The 21,512-nt window shown below is 32.7% G+C and overlaps 1 protein-coding gene across 1 annotated transcript in view; it reads right to left on the reverse strand.

Annotated features, from left to right (window-relative positions):
* The window catches only part of LOC126758443 (uncharacterized), a 151,515-nt gene that overhangs the window by 127,532 nt on the left and 2,471 nt on the right, over positions 1 to 21,512 (reverse strand). The window contains exons 2-3 of the mRNA XM_050472708.1: positions 8,882 to 8,917; positions 7,800 to 8,527 (exon numbers count right to left, since the gene is read on the reverse strand). Of these exons, the coding sequence (XP_050328665.1) occupies positions 7,800 to 8,005 (206 nt within the window). The 5' untranslated portion in view covers positions 8,006 to 8,527; positions 8,882 to 8,917. The remainder of the gene's footprint in view (positions 1 to 7,799; positions 8,528 to 8,881; positions 8,918 to 21,512) is intronic.

Here is a 21,512-nt window from a genome sequence, read left to right on the forward strand (position 1 = left end):
ATAATCTGCTGCTTACTGAAGATAGATTGATTTGTAAAAACATGCTTAATTAGACCTCACATCAATAAGTCAATTGCTTCGAACAACACAACCATAATCGAGGCAGTCGGTGCAATAGAAACAATTTGAACCAAAAAAACTCTAAAAAGTAAATTCGAACGATCTTTTAAAGTAATGGGTCTCAGGAGTTTCGCGAGCTCAGTTTATTTTATTGAAACATATTTGAAGTTCTTCGCAAACTCTTTATTGTTGAAAGACATATTACTTTGTTTCATCTGAGTTGGTAAATTTTCTTGTGGATAGCTTACGAAATAGGACATGCAGAAAACACGATATTCCTGGGATCTCTCGGACTAATACGGAAAAATGGAAAAATATTTTTGCTGAAAGAAAAAGAAAAATTGTATTTAAAGGCAACTAGAACTGAAGCGTAAAAGTGCTCATTCCGGGTCATTCGACTGTTATTAAGTTACTTATTCAAGATCTCGTCACCGGAGAACTTCTATTAAATAAGAAGAAGTGGAGTAAAATCACTATATCAAGCTCCTTGGTTCAAAATAATGTCGGTAGAGATGAGTACTATCAAAGAAATCTGACTACTGGGTCTCATTGTTTGTCATCGACAAGGAACGGAGTATGATTCTCGATGACAGATCACTTATCAGCATATTTAGTACCCGTTCCGTTACGAACTTTGCTTCTATTGAATAAGTAATATCGACAAACATACGTGAAACGCCTCTAGTTTCATTTTGTGGACAAAATTATTGCGATATTCTGTAGACTCCCACACATACATATATGTTATAAATTCCCTAGTCTATACCTTAGTGTGCGATATTCCCTACCGGGATTACGAATCTCGATTTCGCTGTCGTTGCGCGAAAGCCAACAAACTTTGGCTGATTATGATTAATCACGCAGCTGATTTGAGAAGGAAAACTTCGGCTCGCACACATACACATACAGCTACACACACGATGAACAAAGTTGTAGTTTAAAGCGCGATACAAGGAAAGCTTCAGCGCGCTGCCAATTACGGGCGTAAGTGCTCCCTTCACAGCACGCCAACGCACTTTGCCCGCATGGCAGCTACAATTTTGCTGCAACTATAAATAAAAAACTAATTTGTGCTGAGCGTTTAAGCGTTCAAAGAGCGAGTAAGTGCAGCTACGCGGATTATAGCTTTGCTTCATATAACTTGCTGTTTGTGTCTAAATATGTAGGAGTAGTTAAGCGCTTTAAGTGGGTAAAGAAATTTATGGAATGCGTTAGTGGTGGTGTTCATAAGTCTGTTTTTAGACGTGAAAATCCCATTATGCTTTGGTAAGTATTGCCAAAAATTTCAATAAAGCTAAGCTTTTGTTTTGGCAATAGAAAATTTTTATTAGAACAAATTTAGCTTTGCTTATGCTTTCGCCATTAATTTTGATGTGAACACACATTTTAAACAGCATATTTAATGGCGTTTGGGGAAAAGTGTACCCAAAAGCACGATATTCCGTTTCAAAAAGGCATTAATCAAAGGAGTAAGGGCATAAGGCACTTAAGGCGCAGCAATGAAATTTATTATTTATAGTAAATAAATAATAAAATGATTTAGACTCCTGAGGAAAAAGACGGCAAAAGCAAAATTATAAAATTGGGACTAAGGTGAGGTACATAGTGACGTTGTAGGCAAGGTAAAAGTTAATCTAGAGGGAAAATTACAACGAAATTGTAGAATTATTACTCAAGTTGAGACACAGCAAATCAAGGAGTAGTCTCGAGAGGAAAACCAGGTAAAATTGTAAAATTAGACCAAAGGCTGGGTGCATAGTGGAAAAGCGAGCAAGTCAAACCAAAAGCAATGTATAAACAAAAGCAAACAAAAGCAAACCAAATTGTAAAATTAATAGTTAGGCTGAGTACATAGTATAACAACAAGCAAATGTGGCAGATCACGAGAGAATATCTTAGTAAAATTAATATTAAAGGTAGTTACATAATAATTCAGAAAGCAAAACTGCGGCGTAAATTTAGAAAAGTTGAGAGAAAAACATAAATATAATGAAAATAATTTTCTAGTATTTCATGGTTTTCTCCGCCTAATCCTCATAATTCTTATTTAAATTTATTTACTGAAGACCTCACTTAAGGAATTTTGTTTGAAGCAGTTAATGAAAACTTTTCGGAAAGCTCAGAAAGAAACTTCAAGTTTAAGCTCCGGAAAGTAAAGGCATTATTACGCCAACATAAATTTAGTTTATTACAACTCTTAGCTAAACTCAGATGACTAAAGTTTTAAAATAATTATTTTTTACGAATTGAATAAAAAAATATTTTTGGGCGTTCTAATATCTTCATATTTTATTAAAATTATGTATATGAGGTATAAATATTCCTGGGAAATCGATTAATGATAACAATGTAAAGTCATATTTATCTACAGTCCTTCAGAATTTTTTGGTATATCTTCATATATATGTATATACATAGCTTTCAGAAGTATTCAGGATGAAGTTTTATGTGAGCTAGCTATTAGTTTCGTCCTTCAAGATTGGCATATGCTAGCAATATTAGTTTCGTCCTCAAGATTACTTTTTCCAGCATATGCTAGCAAAAAAGCTCTAACATTTTTTTTTAATCAAATGTCAAATGACTCATGCCCAGCTCTTGAATTTCGCAATAACTACTTTTCCAGAGAAAACCAAAACGTTGAAACCATCGTATAATGAGTTGTCAAAAAGTCTTGGCGGTATTTTTTTGCCTTTATCGTGATTTTTTTTTTTCTTTGTCTCCATGTTTGCGACATAAACTTTGATGACTCATGCCCAGCTCTTGACCGATGCAACGAATAAAACTATACGCGCTTTCAGCTACTATGCCGGTCTCTTTCGACCAATTATATTCGAAAAATTTTATGCAATTTTGACGACAAACCTTCCGGAGCGTGGCGCATCTTCAACCACCTCTACACCAGAACGAAAAATTGTGAAAGTATTTCAGAAGCGCTTCCGAACAGTGTTGCCACCCATTCAAAAATCTTAAATGTAGTAAAATAAATGCGAAATAAGTGTGAAACGTACTAATTTAGATCCGTTGGATAGTATTTTGAATATTTGAAAAATATATCAGACCAGTGTTGCCATCATCAAAAAACTTTGAACTGTGTACAATAAATGTGAAGGGCATACATTTAAGTCAGTTTGTTAGTATTTGGCGCTTAGCTCACATTTAAGAATATTTTTGACAGTGTTGCCACTCTTCTCAAAATGTTAAATTGTGCAAAATAAATGTGAAACATGTTAGCTTAGGTCCTTTGCATTTGAGGTCTTCTTCAGTTTTAAAAATATTTTGCAACAGTGTTGCCATTTTTCATAATATTAAACCGAAAAACATAAGACGTGTAATAAAAAGTTCTGCACAGAAGATATGTCAGTAATGTCGAAAAATCTTGGGCTAGCGTTGTCACCTTACGAAAACAATGAAGGCTGAAAATTGTATAAAATTATGTCAAACATGTCAAGTCAATAGCGTAGGAAAATCTTAGAATAGAGTTGCCACTTATCGAACAAAATAAAACTTTACAAAATATTACATAGTATGATGAGCGAGATAATCTTGAAAAAATGCCAAAGTTCTTTTGAATGATAATAAAAATTTTCCATTTTACATATTTGAAATTTCTATTTTTTTCTTTACAAAAGTAGGGAAACTCGAATTTCTCAAGATATTTGTCTTTATGGCATCAGCAGCTTATAATTTGCGCTCATTAAAATATTGCTAATGCCCAGGGAATAATTAGAAGAAGCATGTGCTGAAATTATGGATGCTATGTATACGTATAATTTTGGAACTGAATGCGTAAATAGTATGTTGATTAGAGTGATTCAAAAAAGAAATTTTTTTTTTCGTTTCGTACTTGAAAAAATAGGTTCTTAGACACCTCTAAGAAAGCCTCTCCCAACATAAGTTTTTAATTGTAACGGGAAGGTCCTCCTACATACAGTTTTCTATTTTTTCTTATTATCAGATTGAAAAATTTATATCTCGCTTCCAATTACTTGAAAAAATATCTTGTTTTTTTTAGGAAATTGAATGCTCTGACAAAAAAGGTCTATGACGATTTTTTCGTAAATCCAAACGTTTAAAAGATATTAACAGTTAAAGTTTGATTATTTTTGGGAAAATTTTTTATTTCTTATGAATTTTATAACTCAATGAAAAAAATCATTATGAATAAGGTTTTTGGAGAGGCTTTTTTAGAGGTGTCTAGGAACCTATTTTTCAGAGTATCAAACGAAAAAAAAAATTTTTTTTTGATCCTCCTTAATATGCATTGATGTTTGTCGATGAAACGAAATAAAATTTTTTTTTTTTGAATCACTCTAATGTACATATAATATGTAATAATTATTAAAATTATTTACACGTTTGCAACTAAAAATTTAATATTAAAGTAATGAGTCATTGTTCTAAAAACATGTTTCCCTTTAATTGAAATTATAAAATTTACATACTTAATTGAAATAAATTTTTTAACAATTGTAAGCAATTTCTTAACTTTTGGAGTTTATTAAAATTTAATAATAAATTTGTTTTTGATATATTCTGAACGCAGCAAATACACATTTCTGTGGTTCGCCATTTCAATTACGGCGTGCTTACTTACACATACTATACGTATTTTACAATTTATTTTTATATTTTTTGTGGCATATTATACTCGCTGCTTCACCGCAATAACGGCATAACTGCTTTTTTATTATGCAACCAAATTAATTTATTTTATTGAAATGCCAAGCAGATACGTGCAGTTTTTGTTTGAGTATTAATTAAATAATTGCATTAATTAAATGGCAACAGAAATAATCAATTAAATTGTACGCTATTATTTCATTTATTTTCATTTCATTATTTTTTTTATTTTTTTCAAAGTAATTCAGTTGTCCAATAGCTAAGTCATAATTAAGTAAATTTAACGCTAGCTAATGCAGAATTAGTAGAAGTACGTGTTCCAGCTTTCTGCACAAATTACCTAATTAGCTTATGTCGATTTGGGTACGTGACTTTGCTAAAGCGATAAAATAAGCCTAAATGTAGGCAACGTTTGAATGTATTTACTTAATTGCGGGCTTGAAAGCCAAAAGTATGTGTGCGACCAAATATAGTTTGGTACTTTGTAGAACAAACAAAAAAACAGACAAAGGAGCAAAATATTACGTAAGAATATATTAATTGAATATATGAATATATTGCGAGTAATTAAGTATTTAGGGGTTTCATGTAGTCTCGTAAAGTTATAAGCTATAACAACAATTTTTATGAATATATATAATAATATATGTATAAATTAAATTTTTTATTTTTTGACGATGCGTTATGACAAGTTGTTAGTCCGTAAGTATTTGGGCAAATATTATTATTTTTTAATTATTGATTGTAAGTGGTGCACAGTTGTTTAACTTATTTTTTGTTAATTATTGTATGATTTCAGTTTCGTCAGATTTATAGTCTAACAGCATTAAAATTGATTTGGTTCTGCGATTCATTTAAAAAAAGCCTTAATGTAGGCAACATTTGTTTGCAAATGCTGAACTTTGATTTTGAAACTCAAAAATATATGGCTGGGTAAATACAACTTTAAAATGGGTACAATATGTGGTTAATTTTGACATACTTGTATTAGCTAAAAATGCACCAATATATTTTGCTAATTTTCGAAAATGGAAATCCAGAGTTTGCGGCAAGGTTAAGCCGCATATTCAACTATACATTTCCAAATATTATATATGACGTTTTATGACCCACCCACAGTATTACTTGTGTATAAAGCCTGATGGTGTTTATAAGTTTTTAAAGCTTTATTGGACGAAAAAGTTATGTGAGTTTATATTTAAGGCAGATTGTGACAACAAAGTACCCATTACTTAAGGGTAGTTAAATTAAAAATTGCGGGTAGGAAATTCGGTAATCCGGAATGCAGGTTCAGAAATTTAAATTACAATTACCGGGCACTCTTTTATCACAATATACATAAATTCTATCAGTAATATCATGTTTTTAGTTTATTTTAGTACTTAAGGTATGTGACTTGGCTAAAACAGCCCAAATGTAGGCTACGTTTTAGGTTTTTAACAGATTTTGCATGTTCCTCGGGAAAAGTAGCAATGTGTGCCTAATTTTTCATCACGAAATGAATGATTCTACTAACAGCTATAAAAAAGTTTATGTCTTCAACTTTAAACATTTAAAACAAAAATTAATTTAAACTTTTTTAAATATTTTTTTCTTCATGTTTTTTTGCGTGGTTTTTACTTAAACTAAGAAAAAGTATTCTAGATTTTGTATTTAGTTATGTGACTTCGCTAATGCAGCCCAAATGTAGGCTACGTTTTATGTTTTTGACTATTTTTGCATGTCTTATGGGAAATGAAGTAATGTGGGCCTAGTTTTTCATCACGAAATAAATAATTCTACTTTAAATTATTAATTTTTTTTTTAAATTCTGAAAAATTTTAATTCACACTTTTTTATATATTTTTTGCCAACTTTTTTTTAGTAGTTTGCTAGAATTGTGTACTGTATTTTTACATTTTGCTGAGGGTCTGATTAAAAAAGCTTTTTTAGATAATGTTTTTTTGCGAAGTTTTTACTTAAATAAAAAAAAAAAAATTTTATAGTTTCCTATATTGCTATACATTTTTCTAAGGGTCTGTTTAAATTAGTTTTTAGAAATTTGTTTACGTAACTTTAATTTAAATTAAAAAACAAAAATATTTTATTAAAAAGGTTATGTAATTTTTTAAAAGATAAATTTTCTTTAATTCTAATTTAATTTTTTTTTAGAAAAATTTTATACAAAAAGCTTATCATGAGTAACAGTAATTCTTAACTTGTTCAAATCGCAGAAATATTTCCTATTATATATTTTGCAGCAAACGTAGCCCGATTTACATGCCAAGCTCAACAATCAAGCCCTCTTTAGGCCACCAAAATATTATATTAATTACATGTATAATGCACTCCACACAGTCTCATGCATAAATACAAACAATTTTACAAATTTCTCATGAAAAATATTATTTTTAACAATATTTTCCTCTTCTTATGAACGCGACTGTGTATCCTTGCGCTTGCATTTACTTTCGATAATGCTACTTAATGTCAGCCAAGGTTAATCCACTTAGGCATTGAACACTTATAAACAATTTTCTTTTATATTTTGCCAGTCAGCGCGGCTAAAAAGGGAACAGCGCGAAGATAATGTGAAATCAAATGAAAAATTGAGATTTTATGCAGCTGCCATATATGCTTGTGACTGACTCGTATGTCTTATTTTAACTGTTTGTATATACATATATATAAGTATGTAGTTATATACAACTGTGACGAGCAAAATAAATCCACTCACGCAGCTAAGTTTATTAAAAAATATTACTTGGCTTAGACAAGGCAGTAATTTGTCTGTTCCTGCCGCTCACATATGTATACCGGCAAGGAAATATATATAAATATTCAACTGTATATGTACATGTATATGTACATACATATGTACAACACAATTTCACCCAACTTTTATTGCCAGCAACGTGCAGCCAGGCGGCAGACCAACAAAAAACACGCTTTCCTTCTTATACATGCAGAGCATGAGCACTTTGTAAATATAAATATATATTTATATACATAACAGTATATATACACAGTACTGTATAAATATTTATGTATCACGTACAGTTATGTTTGTATGTATCAAGCTGTACATAGAGTCACTTTTTATAGCACACTCGCTCATTTGCCGGCATTTTCGCACTCACCTGTCATGCGGCTCTTTATCCTTTTCGCGCTCAAGTTGCGTATCCCTCAGCGCGACTGTCGTTTCGTTGTCATTTTTCTTATCCTTCGGCTTGTTGGTGTTGCCGCCGTCGTTCGTGCTCTGGCCTTGCGCGTTATTGTTGTGACTGCTGGCGATTTCTGTGCTGCCGCCACTGCTGGCGGCGTGTTTATCCTTGTTCTCAGTCATGCTGTCGCTAGACACTCAAGCTCTTTGTTTTTGCTGTTTGTGTATTCAAGGTGTTGTCTTTGATTTTTTATGCACCTGTTTTATTTAATTACGTTTTATACACACTACCCGCACTTGCACAAATTAGCTTCATTTAATTAGTTGCTCTGTTGTGCTTATTTAATCACTTCAATAATTCGCAATCACTCTTTGAACTGACATTCCGCGTGTTTTTTGCGGCCTACAGTTGGTGGAGATAGTTTGTTGTAGGTGGATGTGATGGCAATTTCTATACTTCGCTGATCGCGTAATCTATTATGCCGCTGGTTTGTCGTGGCGTATGAGCGACGCGCTTCTTTTCATTTCATTGGTTTTCAGAAATTTTCTAATTTGTTATTTTTACCGATGAGCCTTTCGAAAATTATTGGTTTTCAAAGGGATTTATGTAATCTCACATAATTTTCATTTTTTTAACTTAATTTTTTTAACCTTAAAAGCACATTTTTTTATTAAAATAATTTTTATTTATTTGATTATATTTTTCTGCGAAATAAATTTAAAAAGTTTATTTAATTTCCTTTAAAAAAAAACAAAGACACTGTCTGCTTTTAAAATAAGAATTTAAAAACATACTTTTGAAACAATTTCAATTATAATTTTTTGTATAAATATGTTTTTTTTTTAAATTACCGATATATTTTTTTACCAAAAATGTATTTCTGCAATTTTATTGAATTTAAATTTATGAAGCTCACAAATTTTTTATATTTTTTAAATTTTTTAATGCATATTTTTTTTAATTTAGAATTTTTTTTTAATTTCTTTTAATTTTTTCTTTGATTTTCTTTAATTATTTTTAATTTTTTAGTTTTCTTTTGCACTAACGAAATTAGTCACCTTTTTCTTAAATTTTATGCAGCTTATTTGGAATGGCTGTAAGAGAGAGAAGACAATGATAAATGAAACTTTATAATTAATAAACATCCTTGACATTATTTAATAACCTTTTATGGCTAATTAATAATTTTAATTAAAATTATAACAGTTTTCATTACTACTTACAGTATAATACTTAAAAACTTGATTTCAAAAATTCTTTTCGACGGAAAACTTATAAATAATTTTAAAAGTATAAATATTATAAAATTAAAATTTAAAATAATTTAAAAAAATTAAATATGTTAAATAAAAGAAAAAATTACAACTCAATACAATAAAATAAAATTTATTTAAATTAAATTAAATAAAATTTAATTAAATTCAGATGAAATAAAATGGAAAAAAATAATATAAAATTAATAAAAAACAAAATAAAATAAATTTAGTTAAATTAAATTAAATTGAGACAAAATGAAATAAAAAATAATACAAAAATAGTACAAAATTAAATTAAATACAATGAAATAAATTGAAAAATTAAATTTGCCATAAAAATATAAGTTAATTAATTTAGATATACTAAAATTAAATGAAAACAAAATATGTATAATTAAATGAAAAAAAAAAATAATTTAAATTAATTACTATCAAACTAAAAAATAAAAATTTAAATTAAAAATTAATATTGAAATTGAAATAAAAAATAATTTTAAAATTAAAACATAAATTAAAATTAATTTAAACCAAAATAATTAATTTAACGTTAAAATTAAAATTAGAAAAACTAAATTCAACATAAAATATATTCATTCCAAAAGATGTAACTAAAAAATTATCGAACAAGTGATTTTCAGCGCTTTTACATCGCTCCTGCAATCCTCCTCACACTTAATCCCACGCTCAGACACACTTCTGCTCGGTGCACAGTCTCAATTACAAACTGATGTTGCCCTGTACAAAAGGTCACACCTTTCGCATTTCGCTCGTTCGGTTGCTTTTAACCGGTTCACCTCAGGCATTAGCGCTGTCTGTGCGCCACGCCAAGGTCACGGTGATAAAAGTCGATAAAAAGAGTTTGCTTTTAATTAATTTTCGCCGAGTTCAACGGAGTGCAGTTCATTATATTTTATTACTTTACACAACAATTCCTGAAAGAAAGAAAGCATGGGTGGGTGTTGTTAGGTTTACGGTCAGTAGGCCCAAATGTCATTCGACGTAAGCCAAAACCAATCACATAAGTAGAAGATAAGTGTGATTGGTTTTGGCTTACGTCGAATGACATTTGGGTTTTCTGAACCCGTAAGATATTGACTTGAACCTTTAAACTGCTCAGTATCACTTTTTAATGTTTATAAATTATTTGAATTTATAGTACTACTAATGCTGATTTCATTCAGGTCTTTCACTTTCTAGTACACAAAAACTGTTCAAGCCACTCGGTACCAAATATTTGGATCCCAGTACCTAAAGCTGACTTTTGATCGAAAATATCGGTCAATATGTATAATTAAATTTAGGGATAGTACTTCTCTGACAATGGTATCTCTGTATGTCAAAAATAGTTTGAATCAGGCTAATACCTCCTTTAGTCCCCAAATACCTAATACCTTCTGGATGACTTTGTGCTGCATATACCGGCCAATGTGTGAGATATCTCAATGAAAGTAAGCGAGCGTGATTTACTCATAACAATGTATCTTTGTGCCTAAGACTTGAGCGAAAACTTGACTAAGCCCCATATAACAAATACCGGTATGTCCGAACATCCGGCTGACTTTACTCTATATGATTTGTGATTGTATGTGCGGTATCTTAATGAAATCCAGGGAACATTATTTTGGTAAAAAGCATGTTAATAGTATGTGGTTTGGGGAAAGTAGTTACAATTGGGTCAATATTGCACCAATTCCCATATACTACATATGTATATATTATGATTTTCGTTTTTCTAACGATTCGTGTATGTTTGTCAGTGTTCGGTTACATCCGAACTTAGCCCTTCCTTACTTGTTGAAGATTAGAAAAGTTTTGGCATCTTTATTATTTTTTTATTTAGTTTAGATTTGTTTCTAATTCATTTTCTTACTTGTCTCTGCTTTTATACGTTCACTGTTGTTTCGCCATTTTATTTACAACTTTTCTACGCAATTTTCATTTCACAAATTGATATTTATTATTTAAAAGATCTAACTACAACTTTTTTTGGTTTCTTTTGTTTTTCTGTTTTTTTCGATGTTGTTGTTATTTATATTGTTGTTGGAAATAAAACTTTTTAACCGCAATCTTATCATTTCCAGCTCTGTGGTGAGTAAACTTCGCAGAAGGCAGAGAAGAACTCGTTTTGTATATGTCTAGATGTGTATATTTGTATGGCTATGTATGCCTATGTATATATGTATGTGTATTCCACAAGGTAGCATAATAACCAACCACAACATACCCTCGTACAAGCAGTAAAATATTCGCTTATTTATATCCATTTTTAGCGTGTTTCCCGTACATGACCAGCATAAGTTTATTGTATGTGTATATGTGTATATAAATAACGGTTTAAATTGAGTTTTACATGGCTTCAGACAATTTTTTTGCCCACATGCACACATATATGTGACTGGAAACTCACAACCATCTACATATGTAAGTCCTTTACGCACTTTTCAATCATTAACGGTACCGCTAGTGACCGTTATTGAAATTTCAATCTGAGTACAAATATACATATGTACATACATATATGTTTTCGGTGGCCATAATTGCTTGAAGTGCCGCTTAAAAGGGTTAACAATGCAACAAATACCTCGCCACTTCATACAAACTCAAATACATGTATCTGTTTTAATTGGTTTTTTTGTTGTTGCTTATATTCATATGTATTGTTTGTGTGGGATATTTGCAGTGCGTATACATGTATATGTACTTACGCAGTGGCAAATTGCTCATTCACGTAACTTGTTTAATGTTGCAAGCACATATACACTCATGTATTGGATAATGACAGTGTGCGCGAAAAAATTTCGAACAGAGGGAAACAACTTTGAAAAGCAAAAACAAGAAGTTCATGATTACTTCAGTTACAGAAAATTTTTTTTTCGTATGGCAGAAGACCAGTTGAGGCATTACCGCTTATAACTAATATTGCATGGCCTGACACTGTTCAGGAGGCTGATTCAACTCTGAGGTCTGCGGTGCGGTGCACTCTGGTCATTACTTTACGCCAGTTTTCCTTTTTAAGCACATCTGCCTTGATCTCAACTCCGTAAAATAGGATGCTAATTTTCGTCAATATTAAGAGCTTCCATTTCCTTGCCTTTGGCCCTCTATGTTGGCCATTAGTCTATTCGTCGATATTAAGAGCTTCCACTTTCTTGCCTTTGGTCCCCTAGTCATAGTCATTAGTCTCCAAAGTTGGAAGATAATGTTCGCTGCCTTTCCTGCGCGTGCTGTATTTTCCCCAGAAGGTTAGCGTGGTGTCCAGTCTTACGCCTAGGTATTTTACTGCTTTTTGTGTCCTTAGATCCGTAGTCGTTTGAATACTTGCTTCGAGGCGTAACTCTGAGGTAGTCGGCGATTTTAAAGCTTTTTTCGTGAGCGTCGATCATATTCACGGGTTTAGGGTTGATCATTATTCTATATCCATCTATCCTCTGCGACTTCTACACTTTAAATTACGCAACTAAAGCTTGTAGAGTCGATTTGCCGGGTTTAAATCAGCGTTGTCTAGGGGACAGTCCATCAGTTTCGTTGATAGCCGCTTCGAGTCTGGGTTTCAGTAGCCTTTCATAGAGCTTGCCCGCTGTGTCAAGCAAACATTGTGGCCGGTATGCTGATGGCAAGTTGGGATCTTCTTTTTCCTTACTAATTAGCACCAGTCGTTGCTTTTTCCAGGGTTCAGTGAATATTCTGGCTTCGCGACCGGCGTTCTATATTTTCAATACTTTTAGTATTGCCGGTGACCTTATCTGCACGATTTGTTCGATAACTGATCAAATAAAAGCGTTTACCATATAAATGCTTTATTCGGATCGGTCAGTTTGTATGAAAGCTATACTCTATAGCATCGCCGATACCGGCGATTACGACAAATGAGCAGTTTCTTTGAGAGAAGGATGTGCGCTGAATATCGAATGAATATCTCAAAATTGGGCGAAATAGTTATTTTTTAAGGCCGTCTTCAAGCGTATGAAGAGCTTTCGAAAAATGCTGCATCTTAGACCCGATCTCCAGAGAAAAAGTGTTTGATAACACCAGCTTCAGTTCTACACTAGCATGTCAGATGAACTTTTAGTATTTCCAGCAAGTTTTAGACACATTCTGCCGCCTAAGTTAAGCTCTCCCTTTAGAATTGGTGACCTAAAAGCTTTTAAAGTTTATCAAATTAAGGTGCATGTATAAATAAAATGGTTTGTGTGCCAGCTAGTTCTGCATAAAATGTTTTTAACAAACTTGGAGCAGATCAAGTTGGACTTTTTAGCCAGCTATCAATATTTTCAACATGGATTTTATGCCACTAACATAGACGTTGTTTGCCATATCTTTTAAAAAGCTTTTAATGGCTCAAAAGTTTTTAGGAGAAATATTTTTTAGGCAAAAAAGTACTTGTAGGTTGGAAAAATGAAAAAGGCGGTTAGAAAAACTTTTCCCTTGCCCTTTTTTTAAACACTTTCAGAGCTACTACTCGAATTCTACATTAAAAAAGGGCACTTAATATAATTTTTAAGAATCTTTATATCTTTTGGCGTGTACTCATACTTTCATCACACACTATTAATCAACACATTTGCAAGCATTCAATTATGTGTTACAGTGTAAACACCGGAGAGTACTCAATTTCGAGATAATCACTTGAAATTAACGAGTTTTCCTGCTCAACGCCCACTTGCACGCGCGCATTTAATATTAACCGTTTACAACAACATACATATATAGCAACAGCCGTTTTAATTGACCACCCTGTAGGTCACTGAATTGAATAGATCTATTTATAACTCCACATGCACGCGTATATGTGTAAGTAGACATGAATAGTTTACTGAGAAGAGATGGAAGATGTCAGAGATTAATAAAATAGCACCTTAAAATAGAATTTTGACAGTGTTTCTTTGCAAATATAAGTCCAAATATCTAAAACTTTGTCCAAGAAAGGCTCAACAGTTGAAGAAATAATATTTGGAAAATTATTTGCAGTTAAGAAAGCGTAACAGATTTCAAAAGATTAGTGAAATTTAAGTAAGTAAATCTCATAGATAACTAAAGCCGGTCTGGACGTATGGAATCCAGCTTTGGGGCTCTTGCAGCAACTCAAATATTGAAATATTGCAGCGTTATCAGAACTTAACCCTCAGGAAGATTCTGGATGCTCCTTGGTTTGTTTCAAATATCACAATTAACAACGACTTAAATATACCAAGTGTCAAAGACGAAATTAGGAAATTTAGTTCTAGATATCTTGAAAGGCTGAGCAATCATTCCAACCCTTTAGCTATTGCGTTATTGGATGAAACAGATGAAACGTTTCGACTGAAACGATTTCATATTCTAGACCTCCCGTACTGGAAATAAATAATCATTAGCTTAAGCTAAGTATAGAATAAATATTACTTTTGCGCCCACTGGGGTCCAACAGTATAAAGTTATGTATATTTTAGAACATTTGCTTATTGTCTTGAATACAGACAGATTGTAAATAAAGAATTTGAGAAAAAAAACGATAATTTTTCGATGTTAGAAGGCCTCATCTTCGATGCTTTTACCCGGAAAACCATTGATAGATAGATTAAAAATATCGAATGTCTATAGTGCCCTCTCCAATACCACATTGGTCACAAAAATCCAGCACTCTGAATAATTCCAGAACCTAGCTCAAAGTGATGGAGGTGATGTGATCTCTGTGCAAAACATACTGGATATGCAAATTTTAACAAACAATCAAGTGTCCAATGCCAAGTTCATAAGAAATTGGTGTTTGGATAGAGATTGGATGCCGAGTTACGAAAACTGACTTTAGCTGGTCTTCTTTTTTTCATTTTGAATAGTCTCTATTAATTAATATAGATTCTTACGCATTTCCTATCTTATTTATCTTGCTTAATCAAGGTAGTTTCAGTTGGTCGTTAAGCCTGTTAACATGTCTAATATAAAAATTGGTGCCTGATATATATTTTAAAGAGCCTTTATGGTAAAGAAAAAAGATTAAAAAACCTGTTTGTGACTACTTGTGCCCATATCCTCACGACAAAGGGCAACATTTTCGTAAGAGAAACCGGCAGAACTTCAAATCTGATCTGAACTCTTCAATCTGACATTTCCATTGGAAAGTTTGACATTTTTTAGCATAACATCACTCAGAACGTTTTGTCATTTAATCGTGAATTGTTTTATTAACAGGGAATTAAAAAATTCATCTCGGCCAAAAAATGGAATTAACTCGTGAACATTTTCGTGCGATCATTTTTCACAACTTTCTACGTCGATTATCACGACAAGAGTGCATCGGTGAACTAAAATCTCTGTATGGCTATGAAGCACCATCCTATAGCACTGTGAAAAACTGGTACAACGAATTCAATCGTGGCCGCCGCTCGCTCAAAGACGAATTCCGTGATGGTCGTCTAAAAACAGCCGTTGTGCCAGAAAACATCGATGCCGTACGTGAACTGATAATGCAAGACCGTCATGTAACATACCTTCAGATAGATAGAGGCATGCGATATGGCATGAACACCTGGCCGTAAAAAAGGTTTGTTCTCGTTGGATCCCGCACAATTTGACAATCGCTAAAAAAAAGGCTCGTATGGATTGGTGTAAAGAAATACGATCGCGGTGCTTCGAAAGACATTTATAACATCGTCACAGGTGACGAATCATGGATCTATGCGTATGACCCCGAAACAAAACAGCAATTGACAAAAAAAATAAAAGTAAAAAAAAAAAACAAAAAAAAACATTTTCGTTGATAAATATGCCTATTTAAATTATTAGGCCAGAAATATATATGGCAACCTACGTATGATGTCTTATAACCACTTCGTTTCTAAGTTGTTCAGAGCTGTATTATATGATGCTGAAATAGCGGATATACAGGCAGACAGTGCAGTGGCCAGTCGGAGGTCTTGTTGTCACTGCAAGGAAAGTTTTTAAGATTTTCACATATAAAAACACTACAGTCATAATAAGCTTTCTTCTTACTCTTGGTCTTTCCGCCTCAATTAGTATATTACAACATCCGCGTCGCCGAAGAAAGCTCAGCACTATCATTAACATGATATTCATCTCCCGAAAGAAACATACATACAGTCGAAACAACAACCATTCGTGTCTTTACTGCGCCTCAAACAATTTTTTGAGTTTATGAATCTTTTTAGTTTTAAGTATGGCCAGATCTTTCTCCCGTTTTTTGGTTAACCAGCTGATACTTGGTCTAAGACCGGAAATTGCGATTTGCTTGGGACATATGTAAAAGGATCGTTTCTGGCCACTCCCAAGTGTATGACGCTCAGAGCACCTTTATCACTTGCGTGAAATTCTACACCTGGCTCCTTACATACAAAGTAGGCCTGTATTCGGCAAAAGACTCCTCAATTCGGAAAATTTTTTTCCCACAACTTAAGATTTTTACTCGGCCGGTATATGAACCTACTAAGCTACATAAATAAGTCAGATACAGAGTCCACATAGAATTCAGCTAGAGATACTATTATGGTTGGGAGATCTACCAACGAGGGTAACAGAAAGATTCCTCCGGTATATATAAAAATCTCGATCCATCAAAGAAAAAACCTCTATATATCGGTTCCATAGACCGCAGCCCAAAATATCTTTACTATTTGGTGTGAGATAAGCGATTGGAATATTAGGATTAGTGGATTGATAGCCATTGGAGCTGTTTTTTCTTATTCTTCTCTCTCTAATGAATATTTACCATCTCTAAGAAGCTGTACCGTTAAAATTTCGAACCCAGTTGCGAAAATCTACGAAGTAAAAAGGTATTTTATTCTGCAAGCAAAGTAAACTGCGCACACGGCTCATTCAACCACGCGGACTGTGAATAAGTTGCAATTCATTTGAAACAACATTGTCTAGACTATTTTGCTCCTCAAAATGATACTCGTCAGGGTCACATTAATTATTAAAAGGTATAAAAAACACCGCTGCAAATAAAATGTGTAATCAAAAGCGAACGGAAAGGATGATTTGCACTTGAGAGAAACACGAGAAAAGGTAAAAAAAGTTAAGGACCAAACTTTTTCAATGGCTATAAATACTTTTGTTTTTTTCTATCTAAAACAATAAAGCAAAAACACGTAACAACAATAAAAAGGCAGTTACTATCAGAAGTATAAAAAGCAACAAGAAAAAGGCGCTTGGACAAAAATGAACGCCAGCAATTCCAACAGCATGTTCTAATAAAAACAAGAGCAGGATACTCGTAAAAAGCACGAACTCGTAACAAAACAAGCAATAACAACAAATACTATTATACAACAACTATAACTGCAACGCTTAGGTACGCGCATAGTTAAAATACATAACTTTTCACTTTCGCTTATTTGGCAGCATTCTAACGCCAGCTGCCGCCGCATACAAAAATCACGCACCGTTAGGCGGGGCGTTTTGCTGAGCGGAAACTTATTTATTGCCACACTGTGGCAACGTTGCTCTTATTTATTGTCTATTTTGGCTTTTATTGCTGCTACGGATTGTATTGTTTATTAGTTTTTCCATATTATAATTTCCTTCCTTCCTTTCTGCACGTTTGTGTGGCCATGCGAATATTTACATACATACATATATCTTGGGAACACATATGCATAATTTATGCGTGCGGTGTGATCGTAAAGTTATGTAGAAATTTAATTATTTTATTTAGCAGCGCGTTTAATTTATGAATACAAAATTGAAACTGAATGGACTGAAATGACTTCATGCAAGTGAGCAGGATTGGGTTAATTTAACTTAACTGTACTGAACTTAACGTAACTTAGCACAGCTTAACTTAACTTAACCTACCTTAATTTAACTGAACTTAACATAACTTAACTTAATTTGATTTAACTTAACGTAACTTAGCACAGCTTAACTTAACTTAACCAACCTTAATTTAACTGAACTTAACATAACTTAACGTAATTTGATTTAACTTTATTTAACTTAACGTAACTTAGCACAGCTTAACTTAACTTAACCTACCTTAATTTAACTGAACTTAACATAACTTAATTTAATTTGATTTAATTTTAATACACTGAACTGAACTTAACTTAATTTAACTTTAATTAACTTAACTGAACTTACCGTAACTTAACCTAACGTAAATTAACTTAACTTAAAAAGCCTAAGCTTTTGAAGTAATTTTTAGTTAAACACAATTTGTTTAATTAACCTGAACTTCGCGTAACTTGACGTAACATAACTTAACGAAATGGAAAGAACTGAACTAATTTCTGTCTAACAAAATTTATTTAGGCTTAACTTAAATTGACTTAACATACATACATAAATCAAAGTAAATAGACTGAAGAAGTAAGCAGTTAAATTTATGAAATTTATTTAATTTAACTTAACCTACCTTAACGTAACTTATCTTAACCTACCGCGCCGTAACTTTACTGAACTGAACGTACTTGTTCTAATTGAATTTAACCTAAAACAACTTAACTTGGTTTGATTTAACTTAACTTTAATGTACTTAAATGAAATGAAAATGAAACTTAACATAACATAACGAAACTGAAAGGACTGAACTAGTTTCTGTTCAGCAAAATTTACTCAATTTTTACTTAAAATAACTTAACTTAACGTACATAAGCCAAATTAAATGGTTAAGTAACTCAACGTACTTAATGTAATTAAACTTAACTTAAAATAAATTAACTTAGTTTGACTTAACTTACACAAAGCTTAATAAGCTTAAATAAAATGACTGAAAAAGTACTTAAATTTGTGAAATTTATTTCATTTAATTTTAATTTAACTTAACTTAACTTAACTTAACTCAACTTAACTTAACTCTTAACTTAACTTAACTTAACCTATATAGTCTAACGCAACTAACTAACTAATTTAACACAACTGAAATGAACTTCACTCAATTTTACATAACGTGGCCGAACTTAACTTAACATAGACCTTGATTCGATATTCAAAAAGCGTGTTTGATCTAGTAGTATGTAGCAGAGCGACCTTTTACTCAAGCATCCACATCCTTAATGATACCTTATCTCAGCAAAACTTCAGAATCTGCCACAGCAAACACTCTCAAACTGGTTAAAAAGCACAAAAGGTACACTTTTTTTTACTTGTTACCCTACGCATTGGTATCTGGCTTACTTATCTTTTTCATGCATGTCTGTTATACATATTTTTATAACAACTTATAATACTTATTGCGTATTATACTATACAAAAATGTGCGTACGCACACTCGCCTCACTTAATCGCATCCGGGTTATTGTGTACTTCCTGTGACCGGATAATCTACACAAACAATGTCTGAGCTTTGCTTTTAAGTCCTTCACGTATGCGGTTATATACAAACAATACCGTTAGGATGATAGCGTGTCAGTTGGTGAAATATAAATGAAGCTGTTGCTGTTTAACATAAGCTCTATTTTTGTTGCTGTTGCTGGGGCTGCTACAAAGGAGTGATTCACACCGGTCTACCACGCCTCTATGTCCACAAACAGCATACGCCGTGGCATACTGAAGCAAAGCTTGGCAAATTGTTGCGCGCACTCTTGTTGAAGTCTAAATATTTCTAATGTTTTTGTTATGATACTTATTGTTTTTGTTGTTGCTTGTATTATTGTTGTTGTTTCTGTTGTTTCGTTTACGAGCTGTGGACATGCTTTGAGTTATTATTATTGTGGCGGTATGCACGCTTGGTTGTTGTTGTTGCATGCTTGATTGTTGTTTTTATTGTTTGTAGTGTTTGTTGTTGTGTATTTGTGAATTGTGAAAATTCACTAGAAATTTTTGTTTATTTTTTCGGCATTTAATTTTATTGCAAACACACATATTTGTTTGTCATTGTTATACTCTTCAGACAGTTTATTGTGGCTTCATGCGCAAACGGAAGCGTTTTATAGCTAGCCCAACAAATTTTAATAATAAGTGAAATAATCAAATAATTCAATCAAGTAGATAAAACTGAGCGTTGAAATTCTGTTGCGGTTGAAAATACTGATTTACAATTAAATGCGAAATTTATTATTATTACCGAATTTTATCAATACAATGGTGGAAACTCTTATAGTAAATAAAAATACAAAAAGTTGCAATTTCATTTTAAATAAAATTAATAAAATCTACAAAGAAAGATGGTTTGAGTATACACATACACATACCCATATTTATATAGCATAAAATTATATTACAAGTTAATAAAATCGCACGTGCTTGACGAAATGTGAGTAGAGGAACCCCACAAGGTGGAGTTATCACTCTATGTAGCCTAGTCGTTAACGACCTGCCGAAAAACTTGAGGATCGCGGCTGCCGGGTGATTGACTACAAGTATGAAGACAATGTAGCTCTTAACCAATCAACCCAAATTAAACCGAGATGATTTTATATACTAGAAGATACAAAATCCCGGTTGTACTGCGGTCAAAATGGGAGACATCTGTCTGCAACCCGCAGATACAGTGAAATATCTAGGGCTCATTCTGGATGGGAAGCTTTCATGGAAGCCGAGCACCGAAAAAAGAGCAACAAAGGCATCAATTAAATGCCTTTTACTACTGTAGAGAAGCCATTGGCAAAAGTGGGGTCTCTCACCGAAAGTGGTCCACTGGTTCTTCAACACCATAGTCATGCCCTTTATGTTCTATGGAGTCTTTATATAGTGGAGGGCTCTAGAAAAGACCACACTTGTAAAGAAACACGTTCGGCGGGTGGTGCTCATAAGCATGTGGTTGTGCTAAACGCAACGCCAATGGCACTTAACGCTATGTTGCAGGCATTAACGTTGCAGTAGACTTACTGCTCCGGAGTGCAGTCTGCGTTAATTTTACATATATCTTTATTTTAATAAGTTTATTTTTTACACTTGTCTTTATTACACTTGTCTTTATTACATTATTCAATAATTAATGCTGAGTCTCAAGATGGGTGGCGGTGTTGTCAATAGTACGCTCAGTAGGCTGATTATGTTGACCATAAGTTGAGCGTTCACAATGACAAAAATATCTTTTGATTTATGATGGCTTATTTTTCCAACAATTTCGAAAGAGCAGGCATCAAAACTGGACAATAGGTTGCCAATAAAACTGCTCACCTTTAGGTGAAATCCTGCATCTCAGTGGCTACTTGTCCAAAATCAACAATTTAGTCAATAATATTATACCGGGCGAAATTGGACTACATTCACACTTAATTCTCATCTGTCACAAACTCTTTCACTTTACAGGATATGAATCGACATCCAAATTTGTCAATGGTTATTGCCTAAGGCATAATGTAATCTCTCAAAAAATAGTTTAGATCGGATCACTATAGCATAAAGCTGCTGTAAAATTTGATCGAACAGAATCAAGATAAAAGTTCGCATACTAAGTATAGTAAGTAAGGAGGAGCTAAGTTCGGGTATAACCGCATATTTTATACCTTAAGGTGAGTTTTCACCCGTTTAGGTATATGGAGGCTAACAAAAG

The sequence above is a fragment of the Bactrocera neohumeralis genome, chromosome 5, assembly GCF_024586455.1.
Source record: "Bactrocera neohumeralis isolate Rockhampton chromosome 5, APGP_CSIRO_Bneo_wtdbg2-racon-allhic-juicebox.fasta_v2, whole genome shotgun sequence".
Taxonomy (NCBI): Eukaryota; Metazoa; Arthropoda; class Insecta; order Diptera; family Tephritidae; genus Bactrocera; species Bactrocera neohumeralis.